The 16,417-nt window shown below is 41.1% G+C and overlaps 1 protein-coding gene across 2 annotated transcripts in view; it reads right to left on the bottom strand.

The window, feature by feature from the left end:
* SYBU (syntabulin) overlaps window positions 1–16,417 on the bottom strand; it is an 82,433-nt gene that overhangs the window by 46,653 nt on the left and 19,363 nt on the right. For both annotated transcript variants that reach the window (XM_052651811.1, XM_052651810.1), the window contains exon 3: window positions 10,612–10,809. In XM_052651811.1, the coding sequence (XP_052507771.1) occupies window positions 10,612–10,809 (198 nt within the window). The remainder of the gene's footprint in view (window positions 1–10,611; window positions 10,810–16,417) is intronic.

The following is a 16,417-nucleotide window of genomic DNA, read 5'->3' as shown; positions in this document are numbered from 1 at the left end:
TACAGCCAGGATTCAAACTAAAGTTGAGCAGAACCCTTATAGGCAGTGAAGTGAGTGAGGATTGCTGTCTTCTAGGCTCCTACACAAAAATCACCTTCCTGAAAAGCCACAAACATTCTAGTCCATGTAACGGATTTGAATTCAAAACGGCTTGGATTCTAAGTCCACTGTGCCCAGTTTCCTGAAGCTCACCTCACTTAACTGCGGCCTGCAGCCACATTGCCTACTACTGAAACTTGGCTGCTGTTAGACACAGGTTCAGGTGGAGAAGACCGTAACTCACTGAATTACCCCAACGAACTTACGTAAGTTTGGTTCACACATAACTTCCATCAGTAGCCCAGTCCACCCAAACGCCACCCACCTAATTATACAGACAAAGAAGACAGAGAAGTCAGGGTACTTTTCCCTCCACCTCCTTTCTTGTTAGGCACATTGTTTGCTGGGTTTCCCTAGTGGCTCAGATGGTAAAGAATCTGCCCGCAATGCGGGAGACCCGGGTTCGATCCCTGGGTCGGGAAGATTCCCTGGAGGGGTCATGGCAACCCACTCCAGTAATCTTGCCTGAGAAATCCCATGGACAGAGGGGTCTAGTAGACTACAGTCCAGTCACTCAGCTCAGTCGTGTCTGACTCTTTTTGACCCTGTGGACTGCAGCATGTCGTGGACTACAGTCCATGGAGTTGCAAAGAGTCAGACACGACTGAGCGGCTAACACTTTGCTACCAAAGTGCATGGTTCCCTCACATGCAGCCTGGGAATTCCCTGGCTCTGGGTTCTGGTTCCTTGACCTTTCTCTGGCCTCTTCACGATGGGAAAGGGCTTCAAGCTGTTGCCATCCCCATACTGGTTGTGCTATGTGCTAAGTTGCTTCAGTTGTGTCTGACTCTTTGCAACCCTATGGACTATAACCCTCCAGCCTCCCCTGTCCCTGGGATTCTCCAGGCAAGAATACTGGAGTGGGTTGTCATGCCCTTCTCCAGGGGATCTTACCGACCCAGGGATTGAACCCATGTCTCTTATGTCTCCTGCATTGGAAGGTGGATTCTTTACCACTAGCTCCACTTGGGAAGCCGCATACTGGCTGGGTTTCCTTAATTAAGCCCATTAATTATGCAGTCTCCTCAATAAACTCTTCTTAGTCGGCTGGGGGGTGGGGGGGGAAGCCCAATCTAAAGCATATATCTGCATGATTTATAATTCTTAGTTTATAGGTTTGTGTGTAAAAGAAATTTTCAGGTTTATTTCTCTTGGGCTGGTAGTTGATAAACATCTTTAATGGTGGGTGTGTGGTCTGTTGGGATATCTGCTATGTGTGAGATACCACTAACGCTTTGTTCTCAGCACATTAGAGCAGTTAGGAAGCATCTGGCGAGCCCTCAGATCGGTAGCTATAACATTGTAGGTGCAATAAATCCCAGTAGACCTGGGATACGGACAGCAGTCACCTCTGAGAAGAAGAGGATTATAACTCACTAATTCTTATGGGAAAACCATTAGCAGACCATTTGGCCCCATCACATTGATTGGGTGCACCATCAAAGGCACAGATGGGAGAAAGGCATGAGAGTAAATATGTAAGTAACCCTGCCATAAAGATAAACACCAGGGCTCCTCATCGCAGTTCAGCTTTCTTTCCCCACCCGTCTGGTCTCTGCTGGGGTGAAGAGGCAGCCTATACAGCAGCTCATCATAAAACATTCTGTGCTGATTCCTGGGGGGACATTTTTTCTGTCGAGTGGAAGTTTCAGAGATCCACTTCAGTGTCAGTGCAAAAGCTCCTGTTTAAGTTGACAAAACCTACTGACCATTGTTTATGAAACTATTAATGACAGACAGGGCGGCACATAAAACACTGTGACAAGTAGAAAAAGAAGTAGATCTGATCGAGTGGAAAACTCTGAAGACCTTAACATTCTTTGATGTTGACATCTTCATGGTTTATTTTCCTGATCTGCATCCAAATATCCTCCTGTGTTCAATTTTCTGTATTTCATTGAAGTTACATTGAGGTTCATCGATTTGGTTAGCAGCAGCCAGCATAATAAGTATATGGACTGTATCAGATAATCTATAGGGCTCCACAGATATTTTTTTTAATCCCTATCTTATATCAACACATCTTTCTCAATTGTCATACTTCCCTGTTACAATTAAAATTTTCCCTTTGAAGATGGACCTTACAACCAGTGTGGTAGTTAAGAGTCAAAAGCAAAACTACACTGTTTAGAATCCATTTACAGACTGTGACCTTGCATGAATTAGCTTCTCTATGCCAGTTTCTCCATCTGTAAAAGAGGGGACAATGATACCCCCTTCTCACACTGATACTAGGATTAAATGAGTAAAGTCCTTGGAATTTTGCCTGGGACAGTCAAGGCTCAATAAATATGAGCTACAACAATTTTTAATCAAAATTCAGAGTCATGCAAGCCCATGATTACATCTAATACAGTCTTCCAGATATGTTTAGCGTCTGAAACGGACTAAAGACTTTATCTGAGATTGGGCTTTGCTGCTGAAAGACCTTTGATTGAAACTATAAGCTATTAGAAAAGCACTGCCTGCCAGAGAATGCAGAATGTTTCCATATAACCCAAATCTCTTTTAGCACGAAAATTTTAATTTTTCCATTCTGTGAAAATATTTCCAAAATGCTTCAGGAATTTTCCTGCCTTCATACACATCACTTTCTGCCAACTACACCATCACAATGACTCAGCTGGTTTCTAGAACATTAACTATTGCCTTAAGTGCTATAAGAAGCCTCTCATGTGGTGCTAGGGATAAAGCATGTGCCTGCCAATGCAGGAGATGCAAGAGATGCGGGGTCAGGAAGATTCCCTGGAGTAGGGAATGGCAACTCACTTCAGTATTCTTGCCTGGGAAATCCCACAGACAGAGGAGCCTGGCAGGCAACAGCCCATGGGGTCACAAAGAGTCAGATACAACTGAGCACACAGACACACACACACACACACAAGCGCTACAAACAGTTAATAGGCCCTTGTGCTAGTGGTCTTTTGTTTGCTTTTTTCATATTTTCCCTTTCATATTTTCTCTTTCCTCATTGTCAAACCATCATCTGTCAGTCAACTCACGCTCTCTCCAGTGTCCTCCAATAGCAAACACTCCTCCTGTTTTATGTGAACTGGGAGAACATGACATGCTAGAATTTTGTTTTAATAAACATAAGTTCTGTGTGATAGTTTCAAGGATTTTCCTGTAAACAAAGTGCAAGGAAGCTCTGATAACTATTTTAAGAGCAATGAATGACTGTTATTAACATTTACTAAGGAATTGTTTTATGCCAGATGGAACGCTGGGCATTTTACATTCTTTAATCTGTTTAATGGACACAATAACCCATTCTAAAGATGCCAAACACAAAGTTTCTGGAAGATAACAAGTAGCTGAAGAGTGCACAGTTAAAGAGGTGGTATGAAACTGTGAGCCTGGTATACTGGACTCCTGAGTCTGGTGGTTAGTAAGGTATCCCCGCAGCCCCACCCCACCCATCCATTCACACTTTTCCCCCCCAAGAAACCACAAGCTGGGTAATCTGTGGAGAACTGTGAGCTAAGTTCTTGAGTCTCCTCTTTGTAGTCAAGTTATTGTAAGAACATATGCCCCGCTTGCACCCCACCCTGTACATTGTCCCTTTTATTTGACAGGACTAACTTTGAAGTGAAAGGGACAATGCCCCTGATAAGCACGGGAACACCTGCGGGCCATTGCCTGTGTGCGAAAGAGCCTCTGTCTCCTTAAACCAGTGTTGATTAATCACTAATCCAGTTGGTGCCTTCTGAGTTTTCTAGCAAATGCCTCTGAAAGTGGGAAGTCATCTTTTTAAAGTCACCCATCCTCTGTTACTGTGTTGAGGTTATCACAGTTCATCTGGCCAGGTTTCTGATTTCAGTAGCCTGGGTGGTGTCTGATGACAGGGGAATACTAACTTAGTCTGAATGCTGATGGTGGCGGTGACATCTTTCCAAGGTAGATTGTAACATTTCAGTTTCTAAATGTGGATTTCTTTTCAATTATAGTGACCCTAACCATTTGCTCTTGATCTATCTCCTTAAACGGCAGGTGTTTTTTTCCCCTCCCTTTCACTTTTTCTAATTTTTTGTTCAAATTGTGTAGTTGTTTCCCTAGTTCTCCCACAAGCCTTGGGTAGGAAGGATTTAGGACTTGCATTTGTAGAACACTGATACTGGGTCTTTTTCTCCTTTGGGTTAAGATGCTCCCCAAGTAGACAGTCAAGCATTAAAGGCGGCCCAGGAAAATCATTTAATGTTCTAGCACAGAAATCCAATTAAAACTTTCCTTTTTGGGTGACAACAATCTCATCAGGAAAACTGACTGTGGATTAAAATCAGGATAAGCATCTGAGAGAAGGAATGCTAACAATGTAGATCTCTCAAAAAGTGATGGGATTGGCATATATACACTACTATTACATGATGTGTGCTAAGCTGCTTCAGTCAGGTCCTACTCTTTGTGACCCTATGGACTGTAGCCTGCCAGGCTCCTCTGTCCATAGGATTCTCCAGGCAAGAATACCGGAGTTGATTGCCATTTCCTACTCCAGGCGATCTTCCAGACCCAGGGATGGAACCCACGTCTCTTATGTCTCCTGCATTGGCAGGCAGATTCTTTACCACTAACGCCACCTGGGAAACCCATACACTACTATTAATACACATAAAATAGATGACTAAACAGGACCTACCTACTCTACAGCACAGGGAACTTTACTCAGTACACTGTAATGACCTATACGGGAAACGAATCTAAAAAGAGAGAATATATGTATATGTATGGGCTTCCCAGGTGGCACCAGTGGTAAAGAACCTGCCTGCCAATGCAGGAGACATAAGAGACGCGGGTTCGACCCCTGGGTCAGGGAGATCCCCTGGAGGAGGGCATGGCAACCCACTCCAGTATTCCTGCCTGGAGAATCCCATGGACAGAGAAGCTGGTGGGGCAGGGGGTGGCGTATAGTCCATAGGGTTGCAGAGTCGGACACGATTGAAGCAACTTGGCATACCACAGCATGTATATGTGCAACTAATTCACTCTGCTGTATAGCAGAAGCTAGCACAACATTGTAAATCAACTATATTCCAATAAAAATGAATTATTATAAAAAGGTCCCTATCAGCATGCCTCCATTCCCTTCCTTTTAATCTGTACTATAGCCCAGCTTTATCGTACAGTTTTCTGTCTTGAATGATAAGGTTCCCAAGAGCAAGGATGATGCTGAGGTCATCTCTGCCTATCTTTCCCACACTCCTCCCACACTAAACATCATTTCATTCTCAATGAAGGATTTACTGCACACCTGTGTCATGACAGACATTATATTAGGCTCTAGAGACACAGTCTTGAACGTCTGCTGAGTTGACTCATGAAAACATGAAAAAGGCAAAGCCATTATCCAACTGACTGCAGGGTTATTTTCTTTCACTCTTTGGTGGCAATTTTTAATTAAATCTGAATAGGCATTAAGTGATAGAAACCAAAATGAGAGAAGGTGCACTGCCTCCGAGAAGTTCCAGCACGAGTCCTGCCTAGAAGAAGGCAAGGCTTCCATGCTGTGAGTGCCACGGTGCCCTGCTGGGGAGTGCGGGTGTGCTCAGCTTACCTTTCTAAACCCTTCCTGGCATCCCATGACACAGTTGCCTTCTCCTTCTGCATTAGGTACCCAGCCAACATTACTATGGAGCTTCCCAGCTGGCTCCGTGGTAAAGAATCTGCCTGTCAATGCAGGAGATGCGGGTTCAATCCCTGGGTTGGGATGATCCCTGGAGGAGGGCATGGTAACCCACTCCAGTATTCTTGCCTGGAGAATCACCATGGACAGAGGAGCTTGGTGGGCTACAGTCCATGGAGTTGCCAAGAGTTGGACATGACTGAGTGACTAAGCACACACACACACATACAGAATTGTTAGTTCTTTATCTGAACGACCAAAGGGGCATTTCAATAACTCCCTTCCAAGGTGAACAGCAGTTTCCAGAATCTAGAACAACAGACCTAAAATTAAATGGGCCCAGGTTAATGTTAAAGGGCCCTGGAGCATCTGTGTAAGAGACACTAATTGCTTGCTATTTTAATAAACTGGTATTGGTTCTAATGAGTTATTTTAAAAAAGTAGAGCATACATCAAGAGTGGAAGATGAGCTTAGGCTGAGGGGAGATGGTCACATGGGGCTGCAGAGGAGGTGGAACATTTTAATAACCGGTGAGCAGTATCATCTTGTGGTTGGTTTAACGACACATTCTCTGCATTTTATAAATTTTGGAGTAATCCAAGGCCCTTGTGTCCAGAATTTTCTCTCTTCTTAGTTATGAGACTGACAGGTTTATTCTGCTGAAAGTTCAGAAAGCTATAGGTCCCGGTGCAGACTGTTTTAAATACAAAGAGCTTACTGTATAGACTGGGGAAGGAAATGGCAACCCATTCCAGTATTCTTGCCTGAAGTATCCCATGGACAGAGGAGCCTGGCAGGCTACAGTCCATGGGGATGCAAGAGTCGGACATGACTTAGCGACTAAACCACCACCACCACTGTGGACCAATGGGTCCCTACAGATAGGAACCCATTCAAAAGCTCAAGCTATGCCTTTTAGTGATGACATTAGGAATCTCAGGCAACTAAAAAATACACTTTAGGGACCCTTGTGACCTTGGCCAAATGCAAATAAATCAAAAGATCGTGAGGTCAGCACTGCTTAGGTGATTAAATCAGAAGCAGTTGACAAAGGTGCTATTTCAGGCTCTGCCTCTGGGCAAGGGTTATTATCTAGGAGTTAAAAATCCTAATAAAGGGGGCCCATAAAACCTCAGAAAATAGTATGTGATATTTTGTGCATATTTTTCTGGAATATGGGTCCATGGCCTTCAGGATTCTCAAAGGATCCATTATTATCGAAACAGCGTGAAGAACAACTCGTGTTTCCTTTCTTTCCTCCTTCCTTCTTTTCCTCCCTCTGTCCCCACTCCTTTTTAGTCTTTTTGTCTGTACTTTCTACTTAAACATCTTCAGCAAGACAAGTAGCTGATCTTCAACAAGTATCTTCTGTAGGAACCAAGACTTGCTCAGGGTGAATTCTGCGCATACACATAGGGTTTTTAACCTTACATTAAGATATGATTATTCTTCTGATGATTATTGAAACAAGGCTTCCCCTGGGCCTTAGCGGGGAAGAATCCGCCTGCAGTACAGGAGACACGGGTTCTACCCCTCGATCGGGAAGATCCCCTGGAGGATATGGCAGCCCACTCCAGCATTCTTGCTTGGAGAATCCCATGGCTGGAGAAGCCTGGAGGACTGCAGTGCATATGATCACAAAGAGTCAGACACGACTGAGTGACTGAGCAGGTGATGATTACTGAGACAAGGAAGGGCACGGACAATCTCGAAGTGAAAGTGAAAGCGTCAGTCACTCAGTCGTGTCCGACTCTTTGTGACCCCGTGCATTGTAGTCTGCCAGGCTCCGCTGTCCCTGGGATTCTCCAGGCAAGAATACTGGAGTGGGTTGCCGTGCCCTCCACCAGGGGATCTTCCCAACCCAGGGATCGAACCCAGGTCTCCCACATTACAGGCAGATTCTTTACCATCTGAGCCACCAGGGAAGGCCAAGGATAATCTCAATGGCCGTTTAACTTAGTTTGTTCTTGCTGCACCACATTCGTGCCTTGTTTCACTGTTTATTTGTATAGTCACCACTGTAAAATGTTTTGAGGATGAGGTGGGGATTGGGGGAGGTGCTGCTGCTGCTGCTAAGTCATTTCAGTCGTGTCCGACTCTGTGCGACCCCAGAGACGGCAGCCCACCAGGCTCCTCCATTCATGGGATTTTCCAGGCAAGAGTCCTGGAGTGGGGTGCCATTGCCTTCTCTGTCGGGGGAGGTGGAGGGTGGTGAATAACAGAAATGAAATAATTTCAGGTTGCATTCAAATCCTACAATATCTTCACAATAAAAATCTATTTTTTCTTTGCAACCCCCGAAGCCAACACTCTTTCCTGCAGCATTTTACATTCTCAATGCCATAGCCTACCTTTGCTGTTGAGGTCAACCAATGTCGACTGTGCCCTCGATACACACCGGACCCTGTGTGCTAGGAATACAAAAAGAGGATGACAGGGCTTCTGCTCTTAAACTCACATCCTGTATGCCGTAGAAGCAGAATCTATTGGTGACTGCTCCCAACTGGCTAAAAGAAAATTGAGAACATTTCTCCAAGGAAGATACACGAACAGCCAATATGCACATGAAAAGGTGCTCGTCATCTTTAGCCATCAGGGAAATGGAAATCAAAAGCACAATGAAATACTGCTTCACAGTCACTAGAGTAAATAGAACCAAAAGGACAGACAATAACAACTGTTGATAAGGATGTTGAGAAACTGAAACCCTTAGACCTTGCCGGTGGTATGTAAAGTGGTACAGCCATTAGGGAAAAAAGTTTGGCAGTTCCTCAAAGGGTTAAACGTAGAGTTACCATATGACTTAGAAATTTCAGTCTTAGGTATACACCCAAGAGAACTGAAAGTCTGTACGAAAACTTGTATGTGACTGTTCATGGCACCATTATTCACAATAGGTCAAAAGTGGAAGCAACCCAAATGTCCATCAACTGTGAACGGATAAGCAAAGAGTGGTGTGACACCACACTAAGCCAAGATGTTAAAAATAGAAGAAGCCGGAGGTAGTGGTATGAGATATGAGATTTGGTAGGGGATATGAGAACCCTGTACTGGGTGCTCAATTTTTCTGTACACCCGAAATTGCTCACCAAAAGTCTACTTTAAGAAGTGGTATATTCATAGAATAGAATATTACTGAGCCATAAACAGAATGACGGGCTAGTGCATGAACCTTGAAAACATCACGCTAAGCAAAAGAAGCCAAACACAACAGGCCACAGATTGTACGATGCCATTATACGTGATGTCCAGAACAGGCAGATCAGACAAACGGCATGTAAGTGGTTGCCAGGGGCTGGGAGAAAGGAAGAGTGGACAGTGAGGTCTCATGGGTATAGGGCTTCTTTGGAGGGATATAAAAATGCCCTGAAATTGGATAGTGGTGATGTTTTGAATATACTAAATACCATGGAAATGTACACTTTAAAGGGGTGAATTTCATAGTATGTGAATTATATCTTAATTTTTTAAAAGGAGAGCTGAGCTGGGGAAGAGAGGAAGGACATTCTAGTTTCTGAATACACAAGGTAATGGTTTATTTCTTGACTATAATTACATTCGGACACAACTTAGCGACTCAATAACAACAATACGATAATTACATGACATTCTTGAACACACTGTCTCTGTCTTAAGTATATAAAAGAGCAGAAAAAGCATAAAAAGGGGTACCCAACACCTCTTTTATAATATCCATGTTTCTCCTATGCTGTCTTCTCCACTGTGTATCATTTTCTTTCTTTTTCATATTATCCCAAAGCAAAAGACAACAAATTCATCTTGACTGACATTTACCAGGAACCAATAGGAAATAAAGGATTTCTTCCTCACACAGTTTAAATTTTGCTCTCAGACTAAACGACATTTTCCCTGATTGACCAAAAGCAAGACGAAGAATAATTCATTAAGATATGCTCTGCATATCAATTATTCACAAAGAACAAAAGCGGAGAGAGATGGAAGTGGATGTTGGACCTTCCAATGGAAGCAGACAAGGACCAAGCTTTGGCTCCATTGAAATAAAGCCACCCACAGCTCTTTGCACAATAATGTCATTGCCAAGCAAAAATCAGAAAACAAATGTAAGGAATGGAACTCATGCAAGCCATTAATCTGTCTTTTCAGGCTCATTAATATGTATAGCACAACTGGTGATATTGAGGAAAATAAGGCAACACAGGGGTTGTCTCTCAACGCCAATATTCAGGTCCTTTTACTTTCAAGTTACAGCTTTAGTTTCACTAAAACTGCTCATACACTGTATATATTTTTGAGATGTAAAATACTTATTGTTATATTGCAAATTCTGAGAACTGTTCTGATGTTCATGGCATCTTATTCACTGTAATAATGATCTCCATTTCATCTCAAAGCTTTTACTATTTTGTCATTATTGAATATTCTATATATATACATACACACACATATAGCAGCATACTCACATTTCAGTCTTAAAAGAGCAAATAACATAGCTGGGTTAGAAAGCACTCCCAGCCTTACAGATCTGCCTCAAGATAACCTGTTCTTTTCTCAATCTGTGCGTACTTTAGATGCTACCGAGTAATTTCTCAGTATAATTTATGCTAGACTTCATTATATAGTTTAAATGTCTGTTAGACCATTCAGTTAACATTTCTTCAAATTTCCTCCCTTTTTAGCATGTCTTTATAATAGACACATTTGTCACTATGCATTCTCAATTAACAACTAGCATAGAAAACATTCCACCCTCTGCTCTACCTCTTTCTTAAAAAAAGAGAGAGAGAGATTTCTGGGTACTAGGTACTGCATTAGTGTTCCTCATCCTGATATCCAGGGGCTTCATTTCAAATTTCACTTGAAATCCCTCCAGTCATATTGCTCTGATAAGAACATGAAGAGCAAGGCCACTTACCTGGCTTTACAAGGCCTGACTTCGGTTCCTTCTTGTGTCGCGCTGATTGGAGGCTTCCCTCACCAACCATTCCAACTGTGCATTTCTTTCTGGTAAAGTCTTCATCACTTCCAGGGCAAAAGCCAATGGGGCTGTTCCCAGCATCCGAGGGCGTCTTCACAGGCGACACTGACTGGCTACTAGGGCAGCCTGTGTCATCTGGAAGACAGGAATCGACGAGTGTTTAATGAGGAGGAGGAAATCAACGATGGTGCAGGGGAGCCAGGCAGTGAGCCGTGCCCACGCGCGCTCACACGCACGTACTCTGCTCAGGAGGCGCAGGCGAACTCCTGTGGATGACTTGCCTTTTATTTTCCATATTCTGGCCGATCACGTTAACCAAGGAAATATCAACGATCAAAGAATAGATTCTAAGGCAAAACCCTGTAAGACTTTTGGATCACAAATATTTCTGTACCATTCCTGTTGTCCAAACCTAAATGATGCCTGTCTGTTTTAAGGCTTTAGGTAGTATACTTCTGGTTCATATTCACCCACAGATTTCTGATGGGGTTAGTAATAAAACATTTGTCAGAACAACTCAGAATTATTGATATGAATTCTTCAGGGTTGTCTGTATTAGGAAAAAGTTGCTTGAATGTTATTGACCACACCCAGATTTCAATTACTGGACCCATCAGTTGGTTGCCAGAGTTTGAAAGAGAAGACAGCTGACTTCAGGAGTTCAAGGAAGCAGAAGACAGTGATCCTGTTTTATCGTCGAACGTACCTATCCAAACCAAAAGGACATCAATCAGATATTTTGCTGTCTGGGGTAAATGGGTAAAATAAAAATAACATTCAAATTAGAAATGTTCCCTTAACTTTCAAGCTATATATTAACTACCATAGTTATTATTGTAAGTTAATATGCATAATATGCACTGACCTTGTAAATGCTTATTAAGCAAACAAGAAAGCTACATTGCTGATTCCTTTAAGTTATTTCCATATCTACTAAATGTTTATAATGGTTGATTAATTCATTTATACTGTGTTGAGGAGAAGTGTATGGAATTTAAAGCCAATCAGCATTACTTAAAAGTATGTCTACTCAAAATAATCAATTAGTGGTAAATTTTCATTGCTGAAAAATTCTTTATTATATGGAAGTATTTTGACAACAGAGCTATTTTAGTGACTAAGTAGGCAAAAAAACGAATAGTACTAATGAATACTACTAAATGAATTTGGTACTAATAACTTTTAGGACTATTATACTTTTATAAATATTAAAGGAACTAAAATAATTTGCCATCTATCAAAGGCTATCATAAAACTTCATGGCTGAATGAAGACAGAAACAGAACTAGGACTGAGTAAAATATACTGGTTGCCTGAATTAAGATGACTAGAGAATCCATCTAAAAAGTAATTGCCATTGCTTCATTTTTGGCCTTTATTTCAATTTTTGTTATGAAATATCCCAGCTTCTAGAACAAAGTGAACTTGGCATTAGTAAAATGATGCATCCTTTTAGACTTTTGGACATAATAGTTTGTATAGGATCTCAGTGGTCTATTTCTGGAAGTAAATGGTTTTTAGTGCACAGATCATACCTTCTGTCTTTGCTGCTCTGTTCAATGTGCTATGTTCTTCTTGAACTGAAGAAACTGTGGCTCTGAATCACAAAGTGGTGAGAATCCTCTTGGCTGCTATAGCTCAGCTATTTCACTATTGTCCCTGGCTTCTTACTTTTGCCTGTCCCATGCTTCAATTCAAAGAAATCTGAGCTTCTTTCTTAAGGTGTAAAGACAGATTCCAGTACTTTTTCAAGGCTCAACAAGTCTGCCCATGGCCTCAAGAGAGCCTGGTTCCTGATTCCTATCCCAAAGCAGATAAACCCAAACGAATGAAATCTAATCATCCGAAGTTACCTGTTGTCTTTAAAAGTATTTCCTTATGAGTCAGTTCCATAAGTAACTTCTTTTGAAAGAGAGATGGCCCAAATTAACAAAAAGTCATGCTTCAGATTCTCTACCCTCGAAAGCAATTTTTTCTTGAGAACTGACTCCAAGGGACAAAATTAAACAATTTCCAGTACTGAGAAACACTGTCAAAACTGTAATTTAAATAGATAGAAAACAAATGTGCTTTGTTTGGCTCTACTACCATTTAGCCAGAGTTAAACAAGAAGGAATGTGTGCACACCACGTTTTCAGTACTAGTCATTTCAAGGACTACAGATCTGATTAAAAATTGGAGACCAAAATTATTCAGAACGGTAGCAGTTTACAGAAGGCAGTAGCAATTTTTCACCTGGAATGTATGTCTCACCTGTCATCAAAATATACAGCCATTATCTCCAGGGCAGGGATTGAGAAGATGAATACTTAAATAAATCTTTAACTTCAGGTACCTCATACAGCATTTGAATCACCACCTAGTAAACTAGTATTCATTTATCATCTCTTAACTGTCTGGCATTACACTTCATTTTGAGGGGGAAATGATGGGAAGATGAGACATCGTCTTTCATTAGTTAAATATATACCGAGTCTTGGCACTGAATCAGCCACAGGAATGTAACCAGCCCCCATGCTGATGGAGCTTATAAGCAAGTAAAGGGAGTTGGTAAATATCACTCCCAGTGCACAGTTCTTGTAAACTGATAAGCCTGTTAAGGCATATCCATACCCCAGAAAAACTGAGTTATGAGAGAAGCTTGGGGTGTTGCCTGTCTAATGGAACCAACACTGACAAAGGAATCTCGTTTTGAAAGGGCGGGGCCATGGATTTTCCTACTGCAGAGACTACACTTTAAGTTATGCAAACTAAGACCTGAGCAAAAACAATAGAAATTCAGTACCAGAGGGTCGACTGGTTAACTGTGGCACCTGAGGTGTTTTCTTCTGCACAGCACTGAAGAAGTGGTTCTTTTTTCCAACAGGTCTTGTTTAGGGCCCTTGCTTTCCTCCCTTTCCTAATCCCTCCTCTTCCTCTCTTCCTGTTTAACTTCAGGATCATAGCTGGAAGCAGATCACCAGTCCAGATGAAGATAATATTCCTTTCCAAAATTCTATGTAAAATAGTCTTAGTTCACATTTATCCCAAGATTCTAACAACAGTCAAGTTGATGTTCTTTGGTTGTTCAAGTCTAATCTCGCTATGTGCCAAACTCCATGTAGATACAGCACATGATAGATTTATTTATTAGACCTGCTTCAGTGAAATACTTCATGCCTTCTGTTCCCTGCTGCTATTTTGACTGCTAAATCTGTCTTGTAGAATTACAGCTCTCATTACTTATGTTAGTATAAAGGAATTATCAGTGGCAGAAATTTCTAAGAGGATACTACAAAGAAACTGTTTCTGGGCAGGAAATGGCAGAAATCCTGAATGATTTACCCTGAAAAGTGTGGGTTGTTTTAAATTTCCAGAATGTCTGGGAAAAGTGAGAACATTTCAACGTGGTTCTAAGAAAAACATTGCTCCAAGGCTTTAGAAAGAGAGTGGGGGAGATTGTCACTTCTACTGAAAAGGGGTTTTTCTCTTAAAACACGCTTAAACACATACCCACACCAGCTCTTACACAGTTGAGCTTTTACGTTTCTTTCTCATGGTATTATTCATGGTAAGTATAATTTCATTTTAAGAATATACATGAAATAGGAGCACGTTCCATGTTTTACAGCGTGATCCATTTGGGATGATTTCCTTCCAGGGTCAACAATTTAAAATTCCACTTACATGAGTCCAGGATGGCCCCTGGTGGATCTCAGGGTAAAGTGACTCTCATCAAGGCCAAATGATTACCATTTGCAGTGAAGGAGACTAATTTACATGCCCCCTTTCACTTATTTTTGCTGCTGTGGTTGTATCCCTAAGTTGTATCCAACTCTTTGCGACCCCATGAACTGCAGCACACCAGGCTCCCCTGTCCTCCGCTATCTCCTGGAGTTTGCTCAGATTCATGTCCATTGAGTTGGTGATGTTGTCTAACCATCTCAATCCCTGCTGTCCCCTTCTCTTTTTGTCTTCAATCTTTCCCAGCATCAGGGTCTTTTCCAATGAGTTGGTTCTTTACTTCAGGTGGCCAAAGTATTGAAACTTCAGGTTCAGCATCAGTCCTTCCAATGAATATTCACTTTTGTTTACACTGAGGAACAAGTCCTTTCATTGATTTGTTCCTGTTTATTTTCTTTGAATATGTCAACTCACAGGATTAAGGACAATAGAAAAATATTTACAGATCTAGGAACCTCCAGAAGTTGTGGCCCACCTCAAGTGCTGTAAGAAATATACTACTAACTCGTTTCCAAATTGATTTTAAGGGAAAAAAATTTAAGGTCGATAAAGACAGAGGGGAGAAGCAAATATCTAATGTAGTTTTGGAGCTTGGAGGTTGTTAAAAAATGATTTTTTAATCTATTTTCTTCTCTCTTTATATTATAAGCTCTTTGAGAATACGGGATACAGCTAAAAATTGTACAACTACTCTACTTACAATTCCAAAAAAAGTGTGTAAAAGCACCTTTTAAAATAATTTGTGTATTATTTTAAATGTACTAAAGAAACTTGTTAAGTTAAAGAAAATGTTCTGTTGGGTTTTTAAATTATAAAAGTAATACTCTTTAATGCAGAACATCTAGAGTACAGAAAAGTACAAAGAAGTAAAAAAAATAAAAAGATAATAGTTTCTTAGAATTGTACTGCCAACAGGAAATATTTAACTATTCGGTATAGTTCTTACTGATTTTTTATCCATATTATTTACTTGCTTGCTTGTTTTCTGTTTTTTTAAACTTTCAAAATACATTACAGTTTCTTTACTCTGTTACTGAAAATTTTTCCCTGGAATTTGTTAGGTTAGACAGAAAGAAGCTGTTAAGACTAGTAGGAACCAAAACAAAGGGGTCCCATTGGCCAAAGATGGAATAATTTGAGCATCAGAAATAATAATACATGCAAATGACTGATAATCATTGGATATATTTTTAAAATCTATGAGTTCATAATCTTACAAAATAAACCAAAAAAAAAAAGAAAGGCCATTTCAACACCCCCAAAATCCCCTGAAATCACTGGAAGTGACCAAGGAACCAATTTTTTTAATTGAAATTTGACAATTAAAAGGAAACAAAAAAATCCTGATTGTAAAAGCTGTTACTGGACAATCTGTATTTTAGAATAACTTAAATCACTCACTGATATTGGAAAGTTCTTTCTTACAGAAGCATTCTGGTTAATGAGAGTAAGATGGAATAATAGAAAGTTACTATGATTGACCCTTGAACACATGGGTGGTTGGTGGTTGGGGGTGCTGACCCCATGCAGTAGAAAACCCAAGTAAAACGCAGCAGTTGATCCATCGTATGCAGTTCTACATTCAAGGATTCAACAAACCTTAGCTCATAGTATATATTTTAAAAAGTCCGAGTATAAGTGGGCTTATGCAGTTCAAACCCATGTTGCACAAAGGTCAACTTTGTAATTATTTCTAATGGAATAACAGATTTAGGCAACAAACTCAATGGATGAAACCATTAGACAAAAGGCTGACAGAGAGTCAGTAGAGGGATCAAGCCTTACCCATTTGTACCCACTGAGAATCCTTAGCATGACTGACTGGGGCAAAGGACATTATGTACCTTCTGATGGGCTATGAGATGAGGCACACAGCATTCCCCATGAAGTATTCTTGCCACAAAAAAACTGCCCCTAAATCTAATCAAGCTTTAAAGCTAATGTCCACCACACAATATGGAGAACAGGAATGAGTTAAATCAGGGGTTGGCAAACTGCAGCCTGAAGCCCAAATCCTGTT

The sequence above is a fragment of the Budorcas taxicolor genome, chromosome 14 (genome assembly GCF_023091745.1).
Source record: "Budorcas taxicolor isolate Tak-1 chromosome 14, Takin1.1, whole genome shotgun sequence".
In the NCBI taxonomy this organism is placed as follows: Eukaryota; Metazoa; Chordata; class Mammalia; order Artiodactyla; family Bovidae; genus Budorcas; species Budorcas taxicolor.
This window is presented reverse-complemented; position numbering and strand designations above follow the sequence as displayed.